Here is a 17,715-nt window from a genome sequence, read left to right on the forward strand (position 1 = left end):
TCTTCAGGCTTTGGTAAGTTGAATATAGTGGAATTACTTTTACTTTGGTGAAAGGAACAATAAAGAAAACATAGAATTAAGTTTTTTGGAAGCTTTTTTCTTTTCTTCTTCTGTAAATGTGGTATTTTAAAGGTTCTCACTTCCCTAGATCCCTTCGTTTTAGTAGATGTGTTATAAATGTATATATATATATATGCACACATATATGTGTATATATATATATATGTATAGACACACTATATGCACATGATGTCCAAATGTAACACATGGGAATAAATAAGCATGTAGCCTGAAGACATAATGTTGTAGCTTCAAGAGGCAGGCCCTGACAGGAAAATTTGACTATACAATAGTATTTCCCAGCAGCATGATTGACCAAGTTTTCCAAGTCTCCCCCTTCTGAACCACTTTCAGCCCCACTAATAACAAAAAAGGGAAAAATCACAGGCTGAGCAGTTTATCCCAATGCTAAAGTGAACTGGGAGAGTGCTTCACCATGAATTTCCAGATTTTCCCACTATGCCCATCTAGTCCCCAAAGCCCTCCTTAGCAGTTTGTTAACAGCTCTGACCCCTACAGAGCTCTTAAGATCCATCTCTGTCCATACAAAATTTAGATAATTTGTGGTTTGGACAATTGTCCATACGTTAGACTATCCCAATTAAGCAGTCCCTACTGCCCCTACTTTGCTATAAAAACAGTTGTATCATATAAGTAATAGAAAGCAGTAGAGAGAATCACATGAATATGTAATGTTTGTAATGTTGCTCATCTGCCTTGACCTGCAAAAATACTTAATCATTTTGAACGAGAGAGCTTCTCTAATAACCGGTACTGTGGTGGTCACAGCTTTCTTATGCTGGGAATTGAGAAACTTCAGCTGGAACTTAAATAAGCTGTACTGGTGCTTCCCAAACCCTGACAATGGGGACACAACCTGCCAAAGGGCTGTATGATGTGTATATATATGTGCTTATCTGCTCCTGCCAGGGTAGGCACATCTCGAGAGCTTTAGATAGGTAGTCACTGAAGCCTAGGCTGAGTACTAGCACTGAAAGATGGGCTTACCAGTAAGTGACTATCCCTGGAGTTCTCCATGCTGAAAACCCGCCATCAGATGGAAGATTGTGAATATTGTTGAATTTAGATACTAGTTGTCTGGCTGAATTGCTGAGAGTGTCTGAGGCTGCTGGCATGGTTCTGCAGACCCTGCCATGCCCTGCTGTCTTCACTAGCCCTCCTCGGAGCTGTCTGGAGGAAGGGTAGTCAAGCCTATTGAATCATATTTGAAGGAAAAAAATGAAAGAAAATTGGGTAAATAAACTCTTAAAATTACTTTTGCCAGTAACTGGGCACCCCTAAGGTGGTATACTGGAATAATAAATTAGGATCCTATCTACAAATCTGTGATTTCTTTAGAGATGCAGATTTTTTTTCCATAAGCGATGATGCTTTCCAAACGCTTTTTAAATAATTTGTAATCAGAAACCAGAATATAGAAGATTTTTAAGTACAGAGTGTCAGATCAGCTTTCTGTATTCATCTTGATAAATTCTTAAGTTCTTGCTGTGCATTTTCCAGGGTTTTGTTTTTCTGAAGCTGCTTGTTTGGGAGAGCTCAGACAATTTTTGACCCTGTTAACATATCTATTTTGCTATGGTTTTTCTCACTGTTAAGCAAACTGAAAAAGTAGGGAATTCAGTTCTGCTAAATTTGGTCTCCAAAACCTCTCCACCTCTCCTTAGTTTTTTCCTCTAGAACATTCAGAAAGCACGATCTGTTAGTGTGATGTCTGCTAATCCCTCCCTACCAATATAATCACTTTCTAAACGCATCAGCTCTCAGAAAGGACAGAAGGGCATGGCAACTCTGTGTGTAACCTGGGCATTCCAGCTCCAATCCATACCCCCTAGGGGTAGAATGTTCATTTCACCCAGCTTTACTGCTAGCGCTGAGCAGCACTGATGGTTAAAACCCTGCCTTGTCCTTCTCAGACAGAAGAGAGGTTGCTAGTATGACTAGGTTGCTAGGTTTCTAAAATTAAGGAAAATGTAGGAATCATGTGCTACAGGATGCAAACCCCGAAACATGACAGGGAAATGTAGAGTTTTGGATGAGGAAATACGAAATACTTGTGTGTGTTTTATTGATTTGTATTGCTTTAGGCAAGGAGTCTATATGTGGCACAATAATTTAGTGTTTCTGTGTAAGTCTAACAGATTCAAAGCCAACTTTCTAAGTGCCTATTTTGCAGGGATTTTTCAGGAGCATTTCAAAAGATCAGCCATCTTTCTCTTTCACTGACAGGGCTTTTCTGATTTAGCTCTGACATTTGTAATTGCTTCAAATGAGTTGTTATTGCCTTTTCCTGCCTGTACTTAGCTACTGCTTGCCTTTATTGGTCTTTCTAAATTCCAGATCTGGGCACATATAAGAAGAAGGAAGGATTTGTCCTCCCGTTCCTTATCAGACTTATATCCCCTCCTTCAAGTTAGGCTTTGGGCTGGAACTGCAGTCCCAGTGCTCCAGGTTTATCCCAAATCACTGTCTCCTCTGCCCTTCATCGTACTTCGTGTGGCTCAAGGAAGAAATATCCTGCGGTCACAAATCCAACAAACACAGCTTCTGCTGACAAGTGTTCACCAGAAAAAGGTTCTTCAAAGGCATCCTATAATCACTTGGGACATGTCTGTTGTTCTTGCTTGCTGGACAAAATTGTTCTTACTTTCTGAGAGGGTGAGTGCTTGAATAAATTGGACAAAACCATGTGCATGTGGAGACATAAAAATCTATTGATTTTTCTGTTTGCCCACAAAATGTTAAAGAAGCTTGTTTGCACAACTGTCTTAAGCTGAACACAAAAGGCAATGGAAGAAAATGCATTATGAATTAAAAAAAAGTACTTTTCACCGTTCTATTGTACTTTGAACTATTTGTCTCCTTTCTGTGCTTCTCCATATTGCTCTATAAACTTCTGAAGTTGCAGAATTATTTCTCTTCACTTAAGTTTGAATAGAAACTCATTCTTCATTTCTACTCAGAATCGGTGGCAATCTTCCTAATAAATGCTGAGCTCAGTATTCCCCAAATTTTTCAGGCAGTTTCACAGTTTCCATGCAGGTGAGCTTGGGTAGTCTTTGTTCCTTCACATCCACACGTGAGCCACAGAATAGCCTTCATCTTGCAGGCTCATGTGTTATATCGGCAAAGGTGGCAGTGTTTTTCTGTAGTTTAAGATGGTAAAAACAGTCAGGTGTTTTCATTTCTAACTTCCTGTTTTCCTGTATTTAGGATTCTTTAAGATTTTGCATCCTTAGGTGACTTTTCTCTGATGTGTTCTTTGTCTCCAAAGTTGAGAGAAAATAAAAAAACAAAAACAAAAACAAAGAAATTTATATATTGCCGAAATTTATAACATGATGTAACATGACTTTATGGACTGCTAATTGTTTGAAAATGGATTAATGTTAATATAGTTGGTATCTGGGGTGCATTTATTTATCCATATTTTTAATCTCTATATGCCTGTATGCAAATCACCATGCAGACAAAAGCAATATATCTGTGTTCCGAATCATAAACATCCAGGATCTATGTTTCTTTGATTTCTTGCAGTTAGTATAACATAAACCTTGCTAAATGTTCTTCTGTCAATCTAAAAAACCTATAAACAAGTCATCTTTGCATTTTCCTTATCTCTTTGCTTAAAATCAGAAAAATTAACAAAAAGAAAAAGCTTTTGAATCCTTTGATTTAGAGAATTTATTTCCAGTAATTTTAGAACAGCCGTAACATACCTGGATTTTCTGTTCCTGTAAGCTTACAATATTATTGACATATTAAAGTGCATCTTATTATGCAAGTTTTGCATAGTGACAGAAGGAACACTTCAAAGAAGAACAGAGGTTATTAATATAGCAGTGCACTTAGGATTTTTTAATAATATTTGTAAGAAAAAAATGCTGACTCATTGAAACCAAGCAGTGAAATTGTATATTTTGTTAATTTACCCAATTCAAAAATTCACCTTGAATGAATGGATTAAAACACTTTGTTGTGAACATTTTCATTTATTTGAAAATACTTCTCTTCCTTGCTTTTCTCAGTTTCTTCCTATTTCTCTTTGTTTCTTCTTTTTTTCTCTCTTCCTCTTTCACTTTCTCTTTTGTTCTTGTTCTTTCTCTAATTCCCTTTCAAAACATGCTCTTATTTTAAAATTGTCCTAGATTTTGAGCTCCTAAATATACATGAAATATTTTTCTTGACCCAGGCTGAGACCTATTCTATTTTTTTATTTTTTTTTTTTTTTAGATTTCAGCAGAAAATAGTCAGAATACTCTTCCTAGTAAATGAATTCAGTTACTCACTCTTCAAATGATTTTTTCTTGTCCTCCATCAGCTTATGAAAAGGCTATTTATTAATTTAGTTCCCTTTATGCCTAGGTTAGGGGTTTGGATTTTTTTCAGGGTAACATTAGTGCTAGCATCCTGGTAGTACAATAACTTCTTTGCCTATTCTAGCATTGTTTCTCCTCTGATATTTGCCAAGAGCTGTCATACCTCCCCTCTGACTTCACTTTGCTGAGCTGACAAATCAAGTTCTTGTGATCAGTTCATGGCTGGAGATTCTTCATCCTCTTTGCTATCTTAGTAGCCTTTTGCTTGACCACGATTAATGAGGCAACATAATCCCAATGAAGGCTTGCCTACATGTAGGGTTACAGCATAAAATAATTTCCTCTAGTAGTATCCCACTAGCTTTTTTTTTTTTCAGGTGTATATCACACATGTGGCATACAGATATTATGCAACAAAATAATACCCCAAGTCCTCTTCCTCCCTCTGCTTCCAGAAACTTGTAGTCGTAACTTACAACATGAAACAGTTTCATTTATTTCAGACCATGATGTTCCATGTTCTCAAGCGACATTTGTTCTGTTTCTATTATTCCCATTCCTTAAAGTGATTGTGTTCTTTCTGACACAGTATTCCAGAAGTCCTACATTTTTCATAGATACAGAAAAGTGTTTCTGGGCCAACTCTGCTATTATTATGTATTATGTATTATTTCTTCTGCATAAGCAGGATTAATGCTCTATTTTTATTGCGTGTATATTACTGGAAGTGCTTGGATGCATTTAATGGACTGCACTAATAGCGTAGTGTGAACACTGACCTTGGTCAGACCCGTTGCTGTGTTAGTAGTAGGAACCTTCAGTTCAAAGAGATTCAACAGTCCCAAAATGTTTGTCCTGTCCTGGCAGTTAGCGGGGCTTGTATTCCGGTACATAGCTATGGATCTGAAGCACAGCTGGGGACTGCAGTATGTGCTGCAGCGCCATCTTAAATCAAGACTTCATTTAGGGAGGGATGGAATTCCTTTTGAAATGTGTATTGCATCCTATGTTCTTCAAATCTTGACCATGCATGTTTAAACCTGGCTCTTGGTCTAAGAGTGCAATATCTTGCTAAAAAGTCAAGCTTACTAAAATTAAGTTTGTGAACATATAAGTGCAGAAGATCTATCTGAAAAGGCACATATGTTGTTTTGCTTTTATATTTACCAAGATAAAATTAACACTTCTTTCTTTTTACCTGAGAGGTTTCTACGTATTTCTTAAATACTCGTGACCTGAAACCTATAGCTGACGTCACCGGTTTGACTAATGTGGGGAATCTGACATTTTAATTGTTTGAAATTGAGCAAAAGAAATGCAAAGAAGAAAAACCCACTTTTTTTTCTGTTTTCTTTTGGGATTTTGGCACTCTTTTCAAGGAAATGATTTATTCTGATTGGCCCTTAGAATGCTCTACAGAGGAGAGATGAGGAACTATAAATCTTTAAAATAGGTCAACATCTCACTAATTATTACTTTAATTAATGAGAGCCACATAATAATTTTTATTCCTCTGTTCAGTTTAATAGGAGTCAGACATATTCGAATTTTTCTAATTTGAAAGAAGTTGTGCCCTTGATTTTTAATGGACTTCACCCAGTCTGGCAGACTACTTGGAAGTGTTGATGGTAAAAATTTAAAGACTGTACCTTTAGTTTTCCCGTCACAGCTGCTCTTTTCATTTTATCCACAAATAATAGTAGGCTGAGCATATATTATCTAAAGAACGGACAAATAGCAAAAAGTTCTTAATCAAGTTTTAAAAGCAACCGCGTGAAGGTAAGAGCTTTTTACAGAGACCTGTACATTCATTAAAAAATATTCTCTCAGTTGATTGTCTCATACACTAGATGTATAACGGTAAATCAAATAATATATGGTTTAAATGGTCCAAAAATACTTTCAATACCTCTACTAGATCTAGTTTGTGAGATAGGAATAGTGTATGGAATAAGTTTTGGGTTCAGAAAAGACTGAACAGTTGTTTTATAGTTTGTGCCAAATGACATCACAGTGCTGGGTCATAACCCTCTGAAGTTGGAAAGACCTATATGTGTTCCATGTTCCAAGTACTGTAATAATACTTCAAATAATTATGTTATTGTCTGTTAAAATTTCTAAGAAAATAATACTATTGCCTTGCTTATTAACTTCTTTACCAGCTGCATTCATTAAGATCAGTTCAAATATACACTAGTTAGTTGCTGTAAACAGAGTATTTCATCTTGCATTTTCTTGTACAAAAAACTTATACAAAACTTACTAGTGATGGAGTTAACAACCTTAGATTACATTTTAAGTACTATTGTACAAGTATTGAGTGAATATTTTAGTTAATGCTATTTAACATGCAAACTGTACTTCATCGTCTAATAAACAGAATTACTTTAATATGGCAAATTATAAAGCAACCTTAGCATGAACAGTACACCAAGTTAATTTAACAGGTTCCTCCTGTTAATTAATTTGTCCTTGATTTACAATTTAAAATATTTTATACTAACAGCGTATTTAAGATTTGGTATTTCTTCCCTGTTTTCTGATTGTGGGACTTCTCTAGTCAGGTTTTTATAAGACTACTTCTGACACACAAATATTTAGTATAGAGTAGTACGGTACTCTTAATACCCACCATGCTATTAAAGCAGTTCCTGATTAAGTAAAAATTAATTTACATTAGACTGCAAATTACTATCTCTATTATCTCACTCCTCTCACTCCTCAGTATTGTGGTAATTTATCAGTACCAGAGGAGCTAAGTAATACAAAAGAAATGTGAGGAATTTTGTGCGGAGTGTGAAAATTAATCTCATGACATACCTTGCTGGCTGGCTCATCCACTTTCCTGCCCTGTGGCAGTCATTGCCGTGCACCAGGCCTTGAAGCACCAGACACGTTGCTTCTCCTCTGCTTCTCTCAGTGGGAAGATCCTGCTGCTGGAACAGCTCTGCAGGGTGGAGACAGTGGGACAGTGCTTGTTCTGCTGGAGGGCTTGCTTTGCTTATTACCTGACTTACCCGTGCTCTACACCTTTCTTAACCACCACCTTGAGTACAGGATAAGTGAAACAAAATGAAATGTTGGTGTTTAATCATCCCTATTCAAAAGCTAAATTTTAACTTTTTGAAAATGACTGGCCTGTGTCTGTAAATTGGACAATACCTTGAGTCTGCCTCTTGCTGTAGTAGGACCGTTTGCCCTGAGTGAAACTGATGCCCCAGACTGCCTCAACAGCTGCAGTAAGCAGGTAACAGCTCATTTCCCTTCATATTTTCATGTCACAGATGATACTCTGCAGATCTGAATCTACGAGACAGATAGCCTTGATTCCCACTGGGAAGGCATAAAAAGATCACTTCTCACGCTCTACGTTGCAAAACATTTTAGAATGACATTTATAAGCTATTTTTGATTCGGAACATTGCTTCTAAACGGTTCGTACTTGGAAGTTTCTCGTGTTCTGCTGCGCCGGGTTTCAGCGAGACTTGAGCGGGACTTGCGCCACGCTGGGCGACGCGCCGTGCGCGGCCGCCAGGGGTCGCGGCAGTGCCGGCGGAGGGGGCGCATCGTCCCGCATCCCGCCCGGCCCCGCCGGGCAGCGCCCGGGGGCGTCCTGGGGCCGTCCTGGGGCCAAGCTCTGCCCCTCTGGCTCCAGGCAGGCGTCGCTTAAGGAGGGAAAAAGGAAAAACAATTAAAAAAAAAAAGGGGGAGAGGGTAGTGGGAGGGCGTGGGTGCATTCTTCTAAGTCAAGGAGAGGCTGGCAGGCAGTGCTACCTGCTCCTCTCCGTGAAGAGCCTTGGAAATCAGACTACCCCCAAGAAAAATTGCTGAGAGCAGGGTTTTTGTTCTGTTCTTGGAGTAAGAAGGCAAGTGGTGAATATTAAATGCAGGTTACTTTCAGATGCCACCACCAGAACCTCAACCTACGGCAGCGATGTGACATCGGAAGGGGAAACACATGGCTCTAGATGGCATAGTTCATCAGCTGGGTCTTCAGACCTTCCTTACATCCATTTTTTATGTGCTCCATCGTCACCACCATTATTATTGCTACTGTAGTTTAGAAGGGAGGAAGGTTCCCTATTTCTGAAAGCTTTCCAAAAGAACCTCCATCTATTCCAAAGTTCCACTTCTTTCCAAGCATTAAGAAATATTTTTAAAATTACATTGAGAGATTGGCAGTAGCAGGTTCATTTACATATTTATGTTTCTTTTGCTGTGGAAGTATAGAATGTTTATAACAAATCTTTAGCACCGATTTCCGAGAAAACAAGAAGGAATGAGATGTGGTGGAGATAATGCCTTAGTGCAGGGGTAGTCAGTTCACGTTTGTAATCCTGCAAAGAGTTTAGCTGAGTCCTTCAGGTTGCTCAGGACACAACACATTTAAAAGACCTCCCTGTTCTCTACCTGTATGAGGGTTAATCTCGGCTGTGCATCATCCTGGCCCACACATGAGCAGGCGAAGATGGACTTCCTCTGTTTCCTCTGAGATCCTGCGAAGTTCTGGGTCTTACAAAGAACACATAAACAAGAAGAAATTAGGGCAATCTGAAGGTACATAGAAAATGTGCAAATGTGCATATGTATGTGTAGGTAAATGTGTATATATGAAGAGGCATCTCAAAAACAAGAAATGAGAGAAGCTATGTGGCACGGCAGGAGCAGGCAGTGCATTGAGAAAGACTCATCCTCAGGTCGCTGAGCTGAAGAGAAAGGATGGAGTAGCCCATGTACTTAATCTGTCTACTGGACAGTATAAGGATGATTACAAGGAAATGAAGAGGCTGAGGAAAAAGCAGGATTTCTCCTCTTCTATCCCTTTGCAGAGAAGGATGATCAGTCCAATTTGCAATCCAATTTTTTGGTAAAAAACCCACTGCAGTCAGCACTGTCTCCTGAGTGCAATAGGAAAGAGGACAAAGCTCTATGACCTTCAGGCAGATGGTGTTGTTATCATTATAGTTCTTGTAGTTATTGCTGTTTCTTAGTTGTTTTGCCTTATTTAGTGTTTGAGAGCATCCCCTGCCCTGGCTGGCTGTGGCTGCCATTTGATAGACGGCAGAGTAGAATTAGGCCGCGGCAGATGGCCGCGAACGGAGCCGGGACGGGAGCGTGACAGAGCCCCCGCAGGAGCTGCTTCCAACCCGGCTGTTTCGGAGTGGGGGTTGGAAGGACTCGACGGGAGGGATGCGCCAGGGGACCCGCTCGGGGACTCCGCCGGGGCAGCGGCTGTGCACCGCGCACAGACGGAGGCGCAGGCCAAGCCACTCTCCTGCCCTACCCTCAGGGATGCTAGGTTTTCCTCCACCGGGGACACTCCCATCACGAGGACCACCCAGTGCCATCGGGACGTGCCTGCACGACCGGGAGCAGGTGGCCTGGCCGCCCGCGTCGGGAGTTCGATGACGCTGCCAGCACCAGGGACAGCGCCGGCCGCGGTCCCGGCCCCCACCTGGCCCCCTCGCGGTCCCTCCGCTCCTTTGTTCCGAGGCCCCGAGGAACAAAGACTTCCGCCGCCGACGGCGCGGAGACCCCGGCCTCTCCCGTCCCCGCCCCCGCCCCCTCCCCGCACCCGCCGGCTTGGCCCCGCCACCGCCGTCGTCTCCACCGGAGCCACCTCTCCGGTGCCCCCGGCCGCGCAAGCCCCGGTCCCCACGCACGCCGCACTGCCACCGCCGCCCCGCTGCCCTCCCCCGCGCGTAAGCTGCCCCGCACACACTAACCCGCCGCCGCCGCCCCCCGCTTCGCGCTCTCAAGACGCCGCCTTGCTCCTCGCCCTGCCGCCCAGACCAGCGCAAAAAGCCCGCACGCCGCTCCGCTGCCCGCCGGCACTGCTCTGAGCCGATCTCCCCACACCGTTCCCGTACGCTACTCTCCTCCGCTCCCCCTCGCAACCGCCGCACACTCCTCTTCGCGCACCCCGGCTGCCTCTCCGCACACGGCTCTGCTGCAGTGTCCCCGCCGCACCTCCAGCATCTCCCGCACCCATCCACCAGCGCCACACATGGCTCTGCCGGCCCGCGGCACAGACGATGCTCTGCTGCCTCCCGCGCACCGCGCCACTGCCCCAGGGCCCGCGTTCCTCGGCTTCCAGAGGAGTCCCGCAAGAGGAGGACCCACTACCGAGCGGGCACCCCCAGCTACCGTCTGGGCGATGCGCAAAGAACAATCCTCGCGATGATAATATTAGAAAATGTATTTATTTCCCATTAATCGACTTTACATGGTTCAGCCCAAGAAAGCAAGAGGTCGAGTCACCACCACCTTGCAAAACCACCACGGCTACCCCAACGCTCCAGTAGTCCCCCACGGCCCCGTTACCTGCTGATGACAGCTGCCCTCGCGGGCGCCTGTCCCGTGGCAGTGACATCTCTCCACCGGGCTGCGCCGATCAGTATGCCAGTCCTAGTTAGTCTCGGTTTCCATAGGTGAGTATAGGTTGTCGAGCTCTTTATTGCTTTGTCTCTCCTTTTTTTTTTTTTTTTTTTTAATTTTCAGCTTTCTATTACTTTTAGTATTAACGTTTTTGTTATGGTGTGTTCTAGCGAGATCTTTCATGCTGCTTTGAGGATCCGCTCTTGGCATTCACCGCGTGCCTTAATTGTATGACATTAAATCAAGGTCCGCTGTGAACACGGAGAGTCAGAGCCTTAGAGCGCTCGCTTGCTCTCTCTCTCTCTCTCTCTCTGGAAGCAGAACAGCAACAGATCCCCGAAAAAAACCCCGATGATTTCCCTCTGCCCTAGTCCCATCCTGGCCTGGGCTGCATGTAACTCATGCTCGAATTTTCTGACTAGCCGGTCTGTTGTTTGCAATGCTCAGGAAGCTGTTAAATAGGTATTTAATGGATTAAAAAAAAAAAGGGAGAGAAATTAAACGTGTGCCTATTAGACACTTCCAGGCGACTGCTTTAATTTCACCAGCGTCTTCGCATGATTTTAAATACAGAAGCTGGCTCTCCCCGACTCGACGTCTGTGATTTGGCATCCCTGGCTCAGGGGGATGACCGTTCTTTCCGGCTGCCTCGGTCCGCCTGGTCCTGCGGCTTCCCTGGAGTACGGGCGGGAGGAGCCCTCACCCCCAGAGCATCCCCGCTCCTCTCGGCCGGGAGAAGGAGGGGGCAGAGGGAGGTCTTTCGGCGATGAAAAATGAAAGGGCAGGACGTGTCATCTTTCTTTGTAAAGCGGAAAAAAATTTAACTCACTCGCACCTGCCCCTTTCCCGGGAGGGCCTGGGCAGCCCATCTGGCCTGCCTACACTGAACTGGCGAGTGAGGAAATGAGGGGTGAAGTCATTACAATAATTTAAAAAAAATAAAATCAGCCTAAGCTTTTTTTATTATTATTACGCTTTTTGCCATCTTTCACCGCTCAGGACGGGGACCATTCCTTTTCGGTGACGATGGCGCGCCGGGGAGGAGCAGAGCGGCCGGGCACCTTGCATCACCCTGCGGGCTGGACCACGGCCGGACCCCGGGAACTGGGCGGCTGACCTCGATTGCTTCCTCGGCCCCAGGGCCCGGGAGAGAGAGAGGAGGCGAAGAGGGATGTACTGCGGCTGCATGCGGCGGCGCCCGGTCTCCTGAGGCGGACTGGGCTTCCCAGAGATTTTCCCGTAGCTTGCCGGGGCATCTGGGGGCAAACTGGGCAGACGGCTCCGACCCCCCTCGGCACCACAGCTCCTGCGTGCGGCCGCCTGGAAAACAGACAAAGCAAGAGCGTTAGAAAGGCAGGCAGGGAGGAAAGGAAAGGCAGGCGGGGAGGGAAGGGCGCCGGGAGCCCGCACGCCGCGCGGTTGCCAATGACAAAAGGAAGAGAGGGGGGAGTCAGAGCAGGGGAAGGGCGGGGAGGGAAGGGGAAGGGAAGGAAGGAAAGGGAAGGGAAGAGAAGGGGGGCCACACGGACTGACGCGGATCTGGGGCCGGCCAGACCCTAGCCTGTGGGGCTGCTCGGTCTGCGGCCGAGGAGAGACAAGGCGGAACGCCCATCACCGCAGCGCCGGGGCGAGCGGGCATCTGAGTCTCTGCAGCGAGGTGGGAAGGGGCCAGCCGCGGGGAACCGCAGAGAGCAACCTCCTTGCCCACCGCTGGAAAATCCCCGGAGAGCAAGCACAAGGGAAAGCTTAAAATGAAAAAAAAAAAAAAATTTAAGGGTGTGGAGGGGGGTGGGGGGCATCATTTCCCTCTTCTTTCTCGGCTTGAAGAGTGTACGAGAGCAAAGAACTAAATCCATAGGGGGAAATCCAACCATTCAAATAAAAATAAGAAAAATGAAACCACTCCGAATACTAAAAAAAAAAATCATAATCAAAAAGAAAATGGTCAAACCTGCCGGGGGCTGACGGCTCCTCCGCCCAGTCGGAGCCGTGGAGAGCAGGAGAGAAGGAGAGTGCCGCTAGTTGCTTTCGGGGGATAGGAAGCGGTCCGGTCTCTCCCCCTCGCTTGCTGCTCCAGAATTAGGGATTAATGCCTCTCCAGCCAAACAAATAAGGCATCTGCCTTCAGTACAAGAGGATTACACGGGGTTGCTGACGTCACCAGCCAGGCAGATGTTGGCTCCCAAAGTCCTGATCATCTCCCGTGTCCTTGAAACCCGGCACAATCCCAGACCCGGGCGGCCCGGCCGGGTCCCTTCAAGGTCGAGGGGGACCTGCTCGGAGGGGACCCCGCAGAGCCACTCTCTCCCAAAACGTCCTCACGCATCATCGGGAGAGAAAGGTGTGAAAAGCCGAGCCCGGCAGAAAGTTCATCCCTCCCCCTTCCCTCCGGGTCCTCTCCCCCAACTCCCCCTCCTTCCTCCCACCTCCCCAGCCTCAATGTCACATGAATCTGTACAGTCATAGCGAGGAAGAGGAGCCTGATCGCCGGCTCACCCAGAGGTCACCCTTCCCGCACGGCAGGCGACCCCCCCCTCACTGCGGCACCGCCGCGTTTCCCGGTCCCGCGTCGTCCCAGCCTCCCGCCCGCAGCACTCTGGAGCCCGACAAGGGGCCGGGAGCACGACGGAGCCGGGCCAGGCCGCGCCGTGCCCCACAGGCTTTGTTCCCACCGTGCCCGTCCCGGCGAGGCAGCGGCGGGCAGCGGGCGGGAGCGGATCGCTGTCCGTGCGGGGACAGCTCGCTCCCCCGGCCCCGGAGCTACGCGGTGTCTCTGCGGCAGGCAGGCCCCATCGACCGAGCAGCCAGCCGAGTCGAGCCGAACCGGGCCGAACTAGGGCATGCAGGAAGCGCGGGGGTGGCTCAAGGCCTCCTCTCGCCTTGGGAAGCCGGCGGCAGGTGCAGAAGTAGGGCTTTTCCTGGCTAAAGGACTTGGAAGTTGCATTTGTGCAATTCTTAGGTGGAGGTAGAGTGGCTTTTCCTTCCCGGAGCTCAACCCTGAGTTTGCTGGAGCTGTGGGGCGGGTTGAAAGTGTCGCAAAGTGCATCTTAAAAGGGAATCCAATTAGAAGAGCGATCAAAATAAAAAAAGAACTTTGCCTGAGAATCATGTCTTGTTGCCTTTGCTGTGGCATAAAGTCCATGACTCATCATTGCTAGTCCCTTTGCATCGAACAATGGTTTCAATCATTTCGGTTCTGCAGAAAGGCAAACTAGATGATGTGACATAACGGAGCAGGATGAAGAAGACGGGATTGCCAGTATCTAGGCTCCTGTTGGGTTGATGTTGTTGTTGTTGTTCAAAGGAGCTGTTTTATAGATCTGTTCCATATTATCCTTGTCTGTCAAAGTGGCATTTAATTTTTCCAATTGTGGAACTTGGTCACTGATAAAATCAATTTAATTTACACCACTGTCATTCAGCCGATCCGAGCAGTAGATTTATTTTTGGCTCGGAGTTGAAGGGAAAAAAGCAATCGTATGCAGAATGAAGAGATCCTTTTACTTCTTTTGCGGGCAGTAAGAAGAGAAATCCCTGTCATGGCATTTTAACAGACCTTGCTATCCTGCAGGAGAATTATAAATGTAATTTCTCAAGTCTTTTGCTTAGAAACTTGAGTAGCAACACGAAAGGGATAGCAAGAAAAACAGAGCCGCCCAGCCCTCGGCGTTCCCCTCGGCGTGGGGGCAGGCAGACCCGTTCACCCCCTTTTCCCGAAGTGACACCGACTGCTCCGGGTCCCTGTCCATGGTCCTGACCCGCCGGCGGCAGCGGGCGCTGCTCCCGAGACCGTGCGGGCGGCCCTGCGCGCCCCTCCGCGCCCGCGCGGCCCGCACCACCGCAGGGCCGGGAAGCCTGCGACCCCTCCGGGGCATTTCCACCAACGCCTTCACTTTGTTATGATCATTAATAATGCTATTTTTTTTTTTAAATTGAGAACCTTAGAAGAAGGTGGTGGTGGTGGTATTCAGCTTTCTTGGGTTTTATTTGATAGCTCTCCTGTTTCAAAGAGCTTTTAATCACTGACTCCTGGGCAAGCCCACATTTTAATGGGAAGTGGTTAATATCGGACAAGGGTGTTTAAACCTCGGACTCTCATTTGTTTCCTTAAACGGATTAACATGGAAATTCAAAAGTGGTTTTTGGTAACTGGTACCTACGTATAGGCTGACCTAAAAAGAACTGACAACATTGTGAACTATTTTTTTCATTGCACCTTGCAACGGGAATACCTTGCACACACTGGTTAAATATGCTCTAAAATCTCAGTTTACGTATATATGGCCTCTTTCTGAATCTAAAAGAAAGATCTTGCTACGTGGCTACATGCACGCGCACACAGATACACTCTCTGTCTCATGCACATACATGCATGTATACATAAAGTTTAAATAATTTAGTGGAAAAGTCAGACGGTCGTTCACGAATCTTTTCTCAGATCACATACACACACACACACAATTGGCCAACGCTGCTCCTTAGCATTTAAAAGGAAGGACGGGTCTCGTAATGTTATTTCTTCAGTCCCCACTTCTCTCATAACCTGCTCTCCTGAGTTGAATAACGCAGGCAAAGAGCAGCTGAAGTAGCCCCTCCGCTGCAAAAGGGTCTGAATGCAGCAGCTTTAGAAATTGTGCACTAGCCCTGCAAGGAGAAATGTGTGGGATCTCTCGAATGTGAGGTGCTAGCGGCTGCGGAAAAGGCAGAGCTGAAGCCATTCACACTTCGTAGGCTGGGAGATTTCTTTCAAAAGAGCCCTGAAGTGTTTAAGATTTGGGGGAAAACCCTTGTACCGGAAGAAAATGGCCTAAGCACAATAGGACTCGCCATTTTCTCCTTCCAAAGCACAAAGCAGCTCCGCGGCTTCAGCACCACACAAAGAAAGTCCGGACCTTCTCAATTCTCTTACATTTTCCCCCACGATTTCAAAAGCCTTCCCCTCCAACCGATCCGTTTTCCCAAGAGCACTCTCACAGAAATAAAGAAAGAAAGGAGGAAAGGGAGGGGGAGAAAAGCTACTAGGCTAGGCGAGAGGGAGACAGTTCTGATCTTAGTTTATTTAAAGCAAATCCTTCCAGGGAAAAGTACTCCTATCACACGTACGCTTGAGGAGCGTGTGTGTGTGGGGGTGGGGGGTTTGGAATCCCAAAAAAACAAACATCTGGAAAGCTGTTTTGACCACCGCATTCCTTCAAGCTGGGCGGACGCACGATGCACTACACAGACCCGAGCAGATCACGCTGCCTGCGGATGTTTATGCACACACACAGGCGCGCAAATTCCCGCGCTAAAAAAAAAAAAAGAAACGCATTTTCATTCCAGTTAAGCCCACAAACTGATGCCGAAAACAGTCCTCTGCCCCCACCACTGCCAACATCGGACAATCGTCCGCGCCCGCGGAGCCCCGCACTCCCGGCTGCTGCCCTGCCGCCGCGCCGCGCTCCGCTCAGCTGTCCACCCCTCTCCCGCTTTTATTATCTTATCTCAGTAAGTCGGCAGAAGACTGATAGACCGATAAAGAGAGGGTGATAGATTAAAAAAAAAAAAGGTAGAACAACAAAGAATCAAAACAAACCGGAGCAACACCAACCTAAGCATCAGCCTGTCACTATCGCTCTGAAATACAGCAAGAGACCTCGTACTTACAGCCAGCGCTAAAGTGAGTAATCCTCATCCCAGCGTAGTTGGGTTTGTTTGGGTTTTTTCCTCCTTTTTTTTTTTTTCTAATTGTTTTTAAGTACTTGTTTGTTCCCATTGTCCATCGCTCGGAGTGGATTCAAGCAAAACCGGCCGGTTAGCAAGAATAAAAAATAGAAGTGATTTCATTGTGTAAATGCAGCAAAGAGATAAGATGCTGTGTTTCTCCTAATACTTTCTGCTTAGGAACCGTCAGCTCTCAGCTCAGAAAAGCAGGACTCCGTGTGAGTCTCCCCCTCCTCTCTCTCTCCTCTCTCTCTCACACACACACATACGCGAACACGAACACGCACACACACACACATACACACTTACTTTTCGTCTTCTTCTTGCCTTTCTTTTTTTTTTTTTTCCTAAAGAGGGCAGGTCGTTCCCTGAATCCCAATGAGTTAAGTCAGTCACTTTCCTTCACATGCATCACAGCCTCCTTAGAGCTGCAGGCACAAAAGAGCATTTAGCTGCCTCCAATTTGTGTAGAAGGCCTGGCCTTATTTTTTTTTTTAAAGTGTATTTAAATCATGTATTTCAGTCAGTATAAAAATACCACATCCCCAACTTTGACGACTGAACCACTAATTGTAACATTTTAAATAAATTCTTGAACTTGTATGCATACTTAGCTGGTCTGCAGGGGCTTCCCAAGAAAATGATGCACAGTATTTCTCATCTGTGCAGACCTGCACCCTGCTTTCTGCAAAGGTCAGAGCTATACAATCCACAATTACTTTCTGATGAAGTCTTATATCAACAAAATCTCCTTGAAAGGATTACAGGCCTTTAAAAATAAAGCTTTAATCTTAAATATACATGGTAGCATATTCCATTTCAATCAAATATGAGGGATTGTTTCAAAAAGTAACCGCACATGCATACATGTGTTTTAATGTGGGCTGATTTTTTCCAGGTGGACAGAGAAAAGCATAAGCAAGGTCGAATTTTCTCCACATTTCACCGACTATTTTATATCAATTCTTTGTTTTGGCAAATGTGGGAACATCCATCAATGTATATGTGTGTGTATATATATATGTATATATATATATATATATTACATACTCATGTATGGCAGTGTGGCTAGCCTGGCCATGTCAGAGAGCCGCGAGGCTGGCAGAAATCTGTCATGAGGCAAATGAAGCACCAAAGCGACCCAGCGGTGGCCCTCCAGCTGCGGAACCACAGCGAGAAGAAAGGCCGGTCCGTGCCAGGGGCCGGTGGGCACTGCCCAGCCCAGGGCCACCCGCCA

General features: G+C 45.7%; 1 protein-coding gene and 1 long non-coding RNA gene across 3 annotated transcripts; both read right to left on the reverse strand.

The window, feature by feature from the left end:
• Positions 1-1,588: 1,588 nt before the first annotated feature.
• Positions 1,589-8,023, reverse strand: LOC113978268. Its single transcript, XR_003537529.1, has 3 exons — positions 7,218-8,023; positions 6,047-6,116; positions 1,589-3,344 (listed from the first exon to the last, which is right to left on the reverse strand). It is a non-coding gene; the product is annotated as an uncharacterized LOC113978268 (long non-coding RNA).
• Positions 8,024-11,751: 3,728 nt separating this feature from the next.
• Positions 11,752-16,730, reverse strand: LOC113978045. 2 transcript variants are annotated; one of them, XM_027704750.1, is made up of 3 exons: positions 16,422-16,730; positions 12,727-13,821; positions 12,024-12,095 (listed from the first exon to the last, which is right to left on the reverse strand). In XM_027704750.1, the coding sequence occupies exons 1-2, from the start codon at positions 16,528-16,530 to the stop codon at positions 13,268-13,270; spliced, it is 663 nt and encodes a 220-aa protein (XP_027560551.1). In that variant the 5' UTR covers positions 16,531-16,730; the 3' UTR covers positions 12,024-12,095; positions 12,727-13,267. The 2 variants fall into 2 exon arrangements, with proteins under 2 accessions (XP_027560619.1, XP_027560551.1); XM_027704818.1 differs by lacking the exon at positions 12,727-13,821 and having other exon boundaries at positions 11,752-12,095.
• Positions 16,731-17,715: the final 985 nt, after the last annotated feature.

This window comes from Neopelma chrysocephalum, unplaced genomic scaffold (genome assembly GCF_003984885.1).
Source record: "Neopelma chrysocephalum unplaced genomic scaffold, ASM398488v2 Primary Assembly neopelma1_22, whole genome shotgun sequence".
NCBI lineage: Eukaryota > Metazoa > Chordata > Aves > Passeriformes > Pipridae > Neopelma > Neopelma chrysocephalum.